We start from the raw sequence: 12,826 nt of genomic DNA on the forward strand, positions 1-12,826 counted from the left end.
ACTTTTTGTTGATTAAAGCCTTTTGGTGAAGTATTGTATATTTGTTCTATATTTTAATAACTCATTTGAATTAAAAGTTTCAGTAAGTTCCTAAGCCTACAGTAGTTATTATAGTTTTTAATGGCCACCGTTCCTGATGGAGGTGCTTTGTCATCGGTTCTTCTGTCTAGATTCTCTGCCTCATCAGTGTTAGTCACGATGGCGTGAGTGAGTCCGAACTGAAAGAACTCTACCCCGAGATGTCCTGGGCTCTCCTGACCTCCCTTATTCACAGTCTACACAGAATGTGTTTGTTAACTTATGGTTGTGGCTTGCTTAAGTTTCAACATCTTCAGGTAAATGTAATCTTTTAATATGGTTTTCTTTAATTGTGTCAACATATCATTGCTTGGTTGGACAGTGCCTTACTATATTCAACTGTAGCCAAAATTGAAGTCAGAAAGTTGTATTGCAAACATAGTTTGCAGTGGTTTTAAGTCAGATACAGAATTTGGCTGATAGTACACATATGTCGATGTAGTTCTTTTATGCGGTAGCTATTACCATAAAAAACATTCTGTCTCTGAAAAATGGAAGACATATGTTTCACTGTGACGTTTCATTGAATTACTGGTATCAATACAATAAAAATGGCGTGCCACCTCTCTCACGGCACTTTAATGATCTTGCAGGCTTTAGTAATTCATTGAAGGGGGCACGCCGAGCTCATGTGATGGAGTTTATCATGGAAACTAGCACGTTACAATTCTTACCTCTCCGAAGATGTTTCACAGGCATGCCTCTGTGACCTTGGCCTCTCGGCGACATGGCTCCTTAACCTCTGCCCTGCTTGGGCAATTTTACTGCTGCTGATAAATAAAATGCCTAAAGGCCACGCCATTCCTCCCTAAGCCTCAGTCCAGGGCGCCCAGCTCTAACTCCCTGGGTCAGCAAACCTAGCTCATGTGCCTGTAGGCATCCCACCGCAGTGAGCCTCCTGACCTAAGGCACTGCATGTGACTTGCTCCTGGGCCAGGAAGCCCAAGCTCTTTCTCCTGCTTTGGCTCTTGGTTTTGCTGCTGGCACATCTCTGCCCCTTCTCTGGTGTTATTGCTTCCTGTCCGTGGGTCCCTCAATAAAGTTAAAAGCACAGGGTTCTTGGGCTCCTAAGAATATGCTCCAATTCTGGCTCTTCTTCCTCAATGGTGGTGAGCGTTTTCCCTCCTACTTCTGAAATGGCTCACTTAATACCCAGCAAGCTGGCAAAACTGATAAAAGTTCTAAGCTTTTACAGTCCAATTATCCCTGTGAACAGTCAGTCACACCTGAATCAAATAACCCTGTAAGCATCTACCCCCACCTCCTCTTACCCAAATCCATCAGGAAAACAAGCAGGACTTCAAATCCAAATGGTCTCATCCACATGTGTGGTGGGAGTTACAAAGATTATTGCTGAAAGAGCTAACAAGTAAACGTCACCCGATAACAGAGATGCATAGGTTGTTCTTTTGTGTGTCATCAAGTTAACCATAACTCATAATAAACCTCCAGGGCAGAGGAGAATGATTCCATAAGGTTTTCCAGGCTGACTTCTCTATGAAAGCAATTGGCCAGTCCTTCCATGACTGGTGGGTTTGAACTTCAGCTTTTCAGTTAGTAGTCAGGTGCTTAAACCATTGCTCCACGAGGTCTCCTTAGATATAACATAAAATGCCAAATTCATGTGTCGTGGAATCAATTTCTATTCAGTGACTCTATAGGACAACATAGAATTGTAACAAGGTGTCTGAGGCTATAAACCTTTAATGAAGCAGACCAAGAAGTGACTGATGGGTTCCAGCCACTGACTTGTTGGTTAGCAGCTGAACTATCTCTCCAAGGATCCTTAGACACACACAAACATATCCATAAATAAAGAACTTGAGCTCCATTTAGTCTACAATCTAGTCCAATTAGTTTACTAGTACAATTTAGTCCATTTATTTACAATCTAGTTTCCGTCTTAGCATGGTCATACAATCTTGGGCAAGTTCTCTGTAAACCTTGGGCAAACTGAAAAGCCTTCCACAGGGGTAGTGAACCATCTTTAGTCCTTGTGAGGCACTAGACAAGATGTTTGGCACATCGTTACAGTCTTGGTAAATACTGTCTAGCAGCAATTTTAGCTTCTGTTGCTATGACCTATGGATACAAATGGAAGTTCCCATTCTTATGCCTTGCATTTGTGGATGTGACTGGTTTCACTGGCTTCATTTTCCCCTTTATTGTGTTCCTTTTGACTGTTACCCTTATTACTGTATGTTTTTGAGATTTCTAATGGACTTCTAATGGGCTTCAAAGAGCTTAGGGAAAAATGGAATTAAGAGATAAGGGAATTTTACCACAAAATTTTTGCAAGCCCATTGTATTAACAAGCATTTGAATGAAGTTGTTTTGAGATATTATTCATATAGAAAATCTTATTCTATTATCTGCTTTCCATATATGTATAGTCTGCATTTTTTAAAGATCCTAATACCATTTTTGTTATATAACTATAGAATCAAAACAATTATAAATTCCTTTTTTTAACATTCATTCGCTGCTTGGCGACATACGGCAAATAAAATGTAATATTGTTCTCTTCTTCCTCTAGGCTTGGGAAACAGTAAGATTGGAGTATATGGAAGGCCCAGCCATTATTTCTTCATATAGGCAGAAGCTCATCAAATATTTCACTCAGCAGCTAAGGTATTATAAATTCCCTTAGCCTTGTCAACAGCACACCTCCCTTGTGTCCATCCTTATTCTCTTAATGAAAATTTGTTACAGAACGAATTAACGTCTCTTCCTTTTCTATTAAAGTCAAAAAGCATAAGATGGGATGAATGCTTTAGTATTTGCAAGAAAACCCAATTCAGGATAGTTTTATCTATATTTTAATCCAGTTAAATACATGATCATGTGTGCATCTATATGTGTGTCTGTCTGTGCTAGTAGATCCATTTAAGATTTTTTGTCTTTTTTTATTTAATCATTTTATTGGGGGCTCATACAAGATTTTTTTTTAATAGTTCAGTATTTGGAAAATGCCTTTTAGGAGTTTGGTTGGTGATCCTGAATCTTACTGAATTTTTCAGTTAGGTTGGCCACGCGTCTGATTTGGCCCGGGTCAGTATTTGGTTATGTATTACGAATCTGGGGTATATCTTCCATACATTTCTCTCTTCAGCATTTTGCTCAAGCCTCTCTGAAGCAATCTCATGGTGGGACAGTATTACTGAGTGCCTGCTGTCCTTCTCTCTGACAGTCAGGACAGGGTGACTTGGCGAAGTGCTGATGAGCTTCCATGGCTTTTTCAGCAGCAGGGAAGCAAGCAGATGTTGCACAATTGCCTTCTCAACCTCTTTGTCTCCCAAAACCTTTACAAAAGGTAAGAAACCTTTCTCTGGGGTGGGGAATGAGGGGTTGGGGGATAGATTGAAACAGCTGTTCTGTTTCACAACGGAAATAAATATTTTCAATTTAGAAATAAGTCTAGTTGGTGGCCAAAACTGTATCGGGGAAAGTTTAAGAGTGTGTGAACCATGCTGTGAGATCTTTTTCCAAGAGGACATGTAAAAAGAATATTGTCTCTTCCTAAAAATCAGAGCTGGCTTGCTCCTGGAGACAGCGTTGTCTCTTAGTCTTGGGTTGCAGTCACATCCATTCTGGCCCATAGTGACCTTACAGGGTAGGGTAGGGTAGGGTAGGGGTGACCTGCCACATCTCCTCCAAGGAGCACCTGGCGACTCCAACCACCAACCTGTCCGTTGAAAGCCAGGGCATAATCCCTTTTGCTCCAGAGCTTCTATTCTTTCGTGAGAACTTAACTCTAAGCCACCCCGAGGTGGTTCATGGGTGCCTTTCAGGGCCTTCGCTATCTGAAAAGAGCAGCCTGAATCTGACTCGGCTCTCCAGATGGACAGAAGAGTGGCCATGTATTCTGCGTCTCTTTTGTCAGGGACTTAGGAGTCAAGCTTTTGACCTCCTGGGCTGACTGAGGATTTTACTTCCTTAGAAACTGAGTCATTTTTTCATAGCACAGCTGCACAATTTGTTAGTGTGCACTCCTCAATCTCTTTGCCCTCCTTCAGTTACTTCCGATCCCTAGTCCAATTTCTCATGGTGCCTTTGAACGTGAATTCACTCCTCAGTGCTGCGCATCACAGGTGCGTGCGCTTGTCACGGAACGACGGCCATTTCTTCATGCAGAGGCCACTTCGCCGAGCTGCTGAGTTACTGGCAGTTTGTCGGCAAAGACAAGAGCGCGATGGCAACGGACTACTTTGACTCCTTGAAGCAGTTTGAGGAAAGCTGTGATGGCGAGGAGAGCATGATTTGCTTAGCTGACCTTTATGAGACCCTGGGGCGGTTTCTCAAGGATCTAGGTCTTCTCGGTCAGGTAACTGCACCGGGGTGGAGCCCGGGACAGGGTAGGGTCTCATGAGGTCTGACTATACTCTGCTCTCTTTCTCCCTAAGAAGCTTTCCTGTCTTGCGCTCAGAGCTGGGAGCCTTTCACAGCCTGGAACTGGCTTTCACCTTTCTCCAGGCTGTGGTGCCTTTGCAGAGATCTCTAGAAATCCGGGAAACCGCTCTGGACCCGGATCACCCACGAGTGGCTCAGTCTCTCCACCAGCTGGCCGGCGTGTACGTGCAGCGGAGGAGGTTCGGCAATGCTGAACAGCTATATAAGCAGGCACTGGAGATCTCCGAGAGCGCTTACGGCGCCGACCACCCGCAGACTGCTCGGGAACTTGAGGCCCTGGCAACTTTGTACCAGAAGCAAAACAAGTAAGAATTACTTTACGAAGTCACTGGTGGATGAGGGGAAGTTTCAAGTTTTTTAATAGACTCACGTGATAAACCTTGTTTGGTGCAATTTTTTTTTCCTATTCTGTTATTTTGAATGCACCATGTTCAAATAATATTCCCTTGCCTGAATTTTCCTGGGTTAACATAGAAAACTGACACTACAGGACTCATTTCTAGATGATCACGTGTCAGAGAATCCTGCGTTTGAATCTTATCTTACTCACTGATGAGCTTTGTAAATTGAGTTCATTACTTAACACAACCCACCAAGCTCCTGGCCAGAAAGTCTCATGGTTCTCCAGAAAGGCTGGTGATTCAAAACCAGACCTAGTGCTTAGCAATACAGTGCTTACTTGGCAGGGCTCCTGGGGTATTGAAAACCCTCTTCCTCGCATTGCCAATGAGTCCCGTTTGATTCAGAGGCCCTATAGAACCCCGTGGGTTTCTGAGACTGTACGTCCCTAGTCCCTACAGGAGCAGAAAACCTCATCTTCCTCGGGGGAAGCTGCTGGTAGGTTTGAACAATGTCCACCTGGTTATTAGCAGCCCAACTCAAAAACCACTATGCCACCAGAGCTCCTTTTAGGTTGATCTAGTGGTTGGCAAACTACTGCCCATGAAACAAATGTAGCCTTCTGCTCCTCCCCACCAGCCCCTCTTTTTGCAGTTAAGGGGTCACTGGACCACAGCCACATCGCTTGGTGTATATATTGCCCATGGTTGCATCCATCCACCCACAATAGAGTTCTGTGGTTGTGACAGAGCCATATGCACACAAACCCTAAATGATTTGCTGCCCAGTCCTTTCACGAAAAAGCTTGCCAGCCCCTGGTATAATCTGAAGTCTCATTTGTCTGCTAGACAGCCACCGAATGACATGGCTGCTTCTGTCAGAATAATTTCTTCTACTTCATCAAAAGTGACGATATTTCTCAGGACAGTGTTTCACATACGTATTGTGAACCACAGGCACCTGTGACCAAAACTCACCCTACACAGAAGGTGGCCTGGCAAACTGAAATTGTAGCATTTTCATTTAGTTAGGTTGCCCATTAGCGATTCAAACAATTGAATGCCCGCTCTTTGGAGGCTAGATTGATTTTGTTTCATTGAATTTTATGTTAAGCACTAGTTGGTACAGATTCCTAATTCATATGAAAACCACTTCTAAAAGTAATTAAGTCTAGGAAAACGTTGTACACTCGGTGAGGAAGACTTTCTCCTCACGGGAATGTGATCCTTTGGATTGATTCTTTTGTTTTACCCTCCCCCCCACTTCAAGATATGAACAAGCTGAACATTTTCGAAAAAAGTCCTTTAAAATTCGCCAGAAAGCTACTAAGAGAAAAGGCAACTTGGTAAGGAGACTTCTTTTGCGTTGGGTTTTGAAAGAGCAAGAGCACACGTGGACTGATACAGGTGTACAAAGCTCACACGTGGAGAGCTTCACATTGGACAGTGACTTCTGGAAAAGTTCTCACTGACACTTGCTTATTGATTTGTATGTATTTAAATATCAGGACGACTGGGAAGGCCAATCAAAGACTTATAAAGTCGTTTTCATTCCATTTTTAAAAGGTGGCTTGATTCTTTTCCTTAGAGTTGGAAAAGGAAATACAAGAGACTTGGTTAATACGATTCATTAGACTCAAATGCGGAATAATTCTTCCCCTTGAGTGATAAAGACACAACTTTCATTTTTCTAAATTTCTGACAAAACCTGAATTTTGCATATTCCTTTGTTATAACTTAAAACCCTATATTCACCTTTAAGCACCTCATGTTTAAGTGTTTTAACAGTAGGTGGGGGTGGTAAATATTTGCAAGTTAATTGTTTCCAAATCTTTCTGAAGTACTGTGTAGTCTAGTTCAATATTGCATAGTCATTTGCATAGGATTAAGACAATATCTTGTACTCATTTGCATTTACGTTTTTAACATATTTTAGCTTTTGCATGCATATATTCTTAATTACCATTAGGTTAATTCAGTGTGATGCTTGAAGTAGTTCTTTTCTTTAAAGCAAAGAAAAGGGGATTTTAAGGAATTGAGTGTGTGATCTAGAGCCAGAGATGGCCCTCAGTGATTGACTGTTGTGTCTGCCCCAGTACGGCTTTGCTCTCCTGCGCCGACGGGCCCTACAGCTAGAGGAGCTCACGCTCGGCAAGGACACGGCCGACAACGCCCGCACCCTCAACGAACTGGGCGTCCTCTACTATCTTCAAAATAACCTGGAGTGAGTATCACGGCTACCATGCACCATTTCATCCCTTGCAGACAACGCTACTGTACAGTTAGTTCCATCAACTTTCATCTAGGAACAAGTGATCAAAACCCATGCTAGATGTCATATTCAGTTATATGCTCTGAACACAGACGCGCTTCACAGGGCCAGGGCCTTCTACCTACTTCTTTTCACCTTGCTTCTTTAGTACTTAAAAAATATCACGTCTATAGTATGTTTTATATATTTATGAAGTGAGTTTACACTTCACTATTAGATATGAACGCTCACAGGGGAAAAATGCAGAATGTAGATGCCTGCTGATTTTATTGTTCATTTCATTTGGACACTAATAAAACTCAAGATGGCGTTTATATTTTCTAAAAAATAATATGTATGGTCTTTGTGGATTCCAGGCAAATACATGCACTTAGTCTACTTTTCAGAAGATTCTTTGCTTAAAAATGATTTACTGTGAACCCTGGAGGGATCTTTTGTTTCGTTCGTCCTAATGCACGACATGGGAGAGGAGGCTGCCAGCTCCCAGAATGGGTTTGTCTCTGGTACCCCATCCAGGGTCACTGCAAGCCGGAACGTATATGATGGCAGTGGGGTTAGTTTTGTGTTTTGGACTACATAATGCTAAAATCATAAACATTTTGTCTTGGAAATACTGATAGGGTTTAGCTTAAGAAGCAGAGTTGAGGCACTCCTCAAGAAATTCTGGGTTTTCAATTATTAGGAAAGAATTTTTTTTTTTTTTAATTTAAGGGCAGGAAAAGGATGGAGAGGCAGAGAGAGACACTGTTGAACGAATCCTTCATTTTAAGTGTCTTGAATTTAAGAAAACGCCCTGGAGTCTCCCTGGTCAAAGTCCTTTGCTGCTAACGCTTGGTGGTTCAAACCCACCAGCTGCTCCTGGAAGAAAGCTGTCAGTCTGCTCCAAAATGACTACAGCTCTGGAAACCTTGCTGGACAGTCTGAGCCTGTCCTAGAGGGAGGACCACATGAAACAGCAGTGGGCTTCGGCTTTTGATGTAAGAATAAAAGCATCTCACGTGGTCACCACGTCCCCAGGGCTATGGATTCTGACTACCCAAGACCACACTGCTCCATCTGTTTGCGCTTTTGTTCACAGCACAGCTGACCAGTTTCTGAAGCGTTCCTTAGAGATGAGGGAGCGAGTTCTAGGACCAGACCACCCTGACTGTGCCCAGTCTCTGAATAATCTGGCAGCTCTCTGCAATGAAAAGAAACAGTATGATAAAGCAGAAGAACTCTATGAACGCGCTCTAGACATTCGGAGGCGAGCATTAGCACCTGACCACCCTTCTTTGGCTTATACGGTGAAGCACCTTGCAATCTTGTATAAGAAAATGGTAAGCAATCTTCCAATGCTTCCGTGTGTCATAATTTAACAAGTAAGCTATAATTACTACCAGCAAAATGATTTGTTTGCTGGATCAGTTCTTTCAAGTCAACATTTAAATGATTTTTTAACAAAGAACTGATTAAAACATTTCAAAATATTGCTTTAGACTACGATTCTAGATTGATTTCATTAAAATGCATTCCAACTACAAGTGCATGCATCAGCATTTTTTGCATTTAAATTTTATTTATTTAAATTTAATTATTTTATTTAGGGCTCTTACAGATATAACAAACCATAATCAATTATATCAAGCAAACTTGTACAAATGTTGTCATTTTTAAAACATCTTCTACTTAAGCCCTTTGATATCAGTTCCTCCTTATTCCCTCCCTTCTTCAACCTACTACCCTCATGAACCCTTAATATATCATCTTTTCATATCTTATACCGTCTGATATAGCCCTTCACCCACATTTGTTATTTGTCCCCCTTGAGGAAGAGTTATACATCCATCACTGCTATCCAGTTTCCCATTTCTCCCCGTTCTTCTCCTCCCTTGCCGTATTCATCAGCATTCTAAGGACAGCTTACCCTCTTAGGCTTCAGAAGTTTTAAAATGGAGCCAACATCAAGATATATGTGTAAACTACACATACAGATAACACAACTTACCTGAGTTTGACGAGGGGTCTTTGTAGATTACATGAACCTTTTTATTTCACTCTTCCTTGATTATGGGCTGAGGTAAATGTGGCCATTTTCTCCAGAGCATTTTATAAGGTGTTTTTCCCCCTTCATTTTATGTCTTATTTAGCTATTTTCAAAAAAATTGGCTTTCACTTGATGCAGTTATTGCAGCATGGAGTCCTTACAGCGTGTGGGGTTCCCGGGTTCCCCTGGCACTGGAGGATGCTAGAGCATTACACAGCCCACTGTTGCTATTTCCACCTAACTTAGTAGATGGAAGGTTTCTTAATCTATGAAGGATTTGGGGGATGATGGTATTTATGACATAATATTCTTAGTAAAACTCACTTTCAATTTTTAGGGGAAACTTGACAAAGCTGTACCCCTGTATGAGTTGGCTGTTGAAATTCGTCAGAAATCCTTTGGCCCAAAGCATCCTAGTGTAGCTACTGCCCTGGTGAACTTAGCTGTTCTCTATAGCCAAATGGTAAGCCTCATTTTAACTTGTAAAATTGTATGACTTCATAGAGTATAAAATGTAAGCTTGACTTAGGCGTAGCACAGAAACTTTAATTATCTGCCCATGCTTCCGTTAATACTTGAGAAATTATTGAATTGCATTTGTAAGAAGATAGTCCTCTCTCTTGTAAAACTCTTTATTAAGTTTATGGTATAGAACTCATTTTTATTAAAAATGTTGGAGGCTCCCTACCTTTCTGCACTTTTAAGCTTATGGCATTTTCCAGTGATGGGGAAAGATTCGTTGTGGAACCCACTGAGCAATGAAGAAACAGGTTTGTGCTTAAATTCCAATGACGATACTACTCTCCTATGGCTAGTCACTAATTAATCTGCTTATCCAGATCTTTTAGGAGTACTGACATTTGTGAAGTGTTTACCTAAGTATGTTAGCTTGGTCTAGAATACATTATGTCAGAAACCTAATATCTTAAGCATGATTACTTTTTCTTAATAAGAAAAAACACATTGAAGCCTTGCCATTGTATGAGAGCGCATTAAAGATTTATGAAGACAGCCTGGGTCGGATGCATCCTCGAGTTGGAGAAACATTAAAAAATTTAGCAGTGCTTAGGTAAGAATTCTTCCCACTTCCCTAATAAAGTGCAGCACCCCTTTACAACAGCTTGAATCTGGCTCTTCACAGGACTCTTCCCTGTGAGCGGCATGCTTTTCTCTTGGTGATGGGGTGAGTAGAGAGGGGGTGTGTGCTGATCCCCATCAAGAAAGAAGGCAGTCTCCAGAAGGGAGTGAATGAAGGCCGTGCCATCGAGTCTGCACCATGGACAGTTCCCATTTGTACCTTAACTGACTTGGGGAAGTATAGGCAATTTGCTGTCCTCAGACCTAAATTTGCCATAACGTAAATGTCGGCTTTCTTGCTCTTCTTTGCTTATCTCAGGCTGCAGAGCACCCAGGCTCCCTAAGTAATTTCACAGCCTCCATTAGAACACCATGTCAATGCTGTTCAGAGTCCCTGAAATGCTCCACAGCAGCCTAACTGCTGAGTGAACTAAAAAAGTCGAGTATTATCCACTGTTTTCTGTAGCTCACTTTAATTCTCACTGTAAGACTTTCTGGTTGTGTTTCCCCCTCAAAGCTATGAAGAAGGAGATTTTGAAAAGGCTGCTGAACTGTACAAAAGAGCAATGGAAATAAAGGAAGCAGAAACATCACTCGTGGGAGGGAAGGCTCCTTCTCAGCACTCATCAAGTGGAGACACCTGTAGCTTAAAAAGGACACACTCTCCTAATGCCTCCCTTCACCAGGGACGAAGCTAACAGCAACAGTTCCAATTCACCTGAGGATAAGTGAAGAAGTATTTGAACATTTGAATTCAAAACTGTTTTTAAGACTTCTTTTTTTTCTAAGTTGTATAATTTAACTGATATTTGTACAAAACTGTATTGGAGTACCTTGAAGCTAGAATCCTGACCATGTTTGTTTTAACTGGATCAAAACCTCGACTTTCTGTGGGGCCCAAGGATGTCGACACATTAGAATTTTAAGGCGACATGAAGATGGGCTGGTCTTCTCTGATCAAATGCTGACAGCAGTGAAGATGGCAAAATCCAAGAATTCCATTACTCTGTTCATCTCTTCAGAGATACATTACTAATCTCATCTTGCTTTTAGTCTGGTCCAGTTCTCTACCTCAAAGAAAAGTTTCAAAAGTTGAAAATGATTGTTTCTGAAAGCCTTGAGTTCTCTTCCGTGCAAAGATCGAGTCGTGGGAATCCTTGCTTACTGCATTTAAAAGATTCTTTTTCTTGAGCAGATTGGGCCAATCCCTCCCTCTGCTTTGTCTTTGTCTGTAACCCTAACACTAACATTTGCTTTGGACAAACCTGCTGCAAAAGACTTAAAGTGTTGAGAAACAAAGACTGTATTTGAGGACTGACGTGGACCTGATTGAAGCCGTGGTATTTTAATCCATCTCATATGCATGTGAAAGCTGGACAAAGAATGTTGGTGAAAAACATTTAATATTACCCATGGACAATCAAAACAAATCTATGTTGGAAGGTGCACACCAGCATTCTCTTTAGAAACGAGGATGGTGACATACTGGCTCACGTACTTTGGACATGTTATCCAGAAGAATCAATCCCATGGGAAGGACATCATGCTTGGTAGAGGGTCAGCAAATGAGGAAGACCCTTCATGATAATTACTGCAACCATGAACTTAAACACAGCAATAATTGTGAAGATTAGTGCCAGGACCAGGCAGTGTTCCAGTCTGTGAACCTGGGGTTGGTCGTTGAACCAGCACGGACTCAATCAATGTTATCTAACGGTAATATGTATCTGAATGATGCTGGAAGTTATTAAACCAGCAGCATTAGGTCAAGCTTATTGGCATTGTTTGACCTTTCACCAAATAGGGACATGACATTCTCTATTAAATGGCCTAAATCTGTCTCTCCATTTACCTCAAACTCAAATTAATCTGTCATTTTATATTGGAAATTAAATGCTTTTTCACATTTTAGCTTTTCTACAATATTTTGGATATTGTTTTGAAGTTAATATACATATATTTAAATGTGAATAATTGTAATTCTTGTATGATTCCAATGTGTACTTCACTGTTCTGAAATAAAAGTGAACTCTTAAGGTTTTTTTCTACTACAATTTATTCAGTAGTCTACATTTTGCATAACTAAAAACATTACAAGATTTGAATGCTGCCAGTACTCTGTGTTTCCTCAGCTTGGTGACTTTTACAGGGTTTGGGTTAATGTTCTCCAAGGCCTAGCTTCTCAGGTGGTCCCTGAACCCATATTCTCAGCACCTTCTGGGAGCTCCTTACGCAGGTGTGAGCCTCTCCGCAGAGCTAGAGTAAGAATCTGCAGTTATCTACATCTTCAGAAGATTGGTAGGCGCCTTAGCTTAAGAGGCAATATAAGGCCAGGCTGGGTGGTGTGGCCTGTTCTGTACTGGGCTAACTGCAACTAAACGAGCACTCAAGAGGGCCAGTGCTGCTCTGCTACTGCATAAGGTCACCGTGAGTTGGAATTTCCTTGATGGCTGTGAATTTTTACCTACCACCAAGTTATGTATCAGCAAGAGAATTCAAGCCCCGTATTGTGTGCTAGCAAAATGACGCATGCAACGCGATGGGAGTAGTGCTGCCCTAAAGCAGCATTGACTAGGCTGTCCTCTTTACAAGATGCCTCCTGGTCTAGCTTCCAGAGTAACTGGT

General features: G+C 41.6%; 1 protein-coding gene across 1 annotated transcript in view; it reads left to right on the forward strand.

Annotated features, from left to right (window-relative positions):
• Positions 1-12,218, forward strand: part of NPHP3 (nephrocystin 3) — a 39,959-nt gene extending 27,741 nt beyond the window's left edge. Inside the window, exons 17-27 of the mRNA XM_075546923.1 lie at positions 171-335; positions 2,615-2,709; positions 3,269-3,391; positions 4,213-4,402; positions 4,552-4,793; positions 6,097-6,172; positions 6,923-7,050; positions 8,177-8,417; positions 9,462-9,587; positions 10,078-10,193; positions 10,719-12,218. Coding sequence (XP_075403038.1) covers positions 171-335; positions 2,615-2,709; positions 3,269-3,391; positions 4,213-4,402; positions 4,552-4,793; positions 6,097-6,172; positions 6,923-7,050; positions 8,177-8,417; positions 9,462-9,587; positions 10,078-10,193; positions 10,719-10,899 — 1,683 coding nt within the window. The 3' untranslated portion in view covers positions 10,900-12,218. The remainder of the gene's footprint in view (positions 1-170; positions 336-2,614; positions 2,710-3,268; positions 3,392-4,212; positions 4,403-4,551; positions 4,794-6,096; positions 6,173-6,922; positions 7,051-8,176; positions 8,418-9,461; positions 9,588-10,077; positions 10,194-10,718) is intronic.
• The last annotated feature ends 608 nt before the right edge of the window (positions 12,219-12,826 follow it).

This window comes from Tenrec ecaudatus, chromosome 4 (assembly GCF_050624435.1).
Source record: "Tenrec ecaudatus isolate mTenEca1 chromosome 4, mTenEca1.hap1, whole genome shotgun sequence".
NCBI classification, from domain to species: Eukaryota; Metazoa; Chordata; class Mammalia; order Afrosoricida; family Tenrecidae; genus Tenrec; species Tenrec ecaudatus.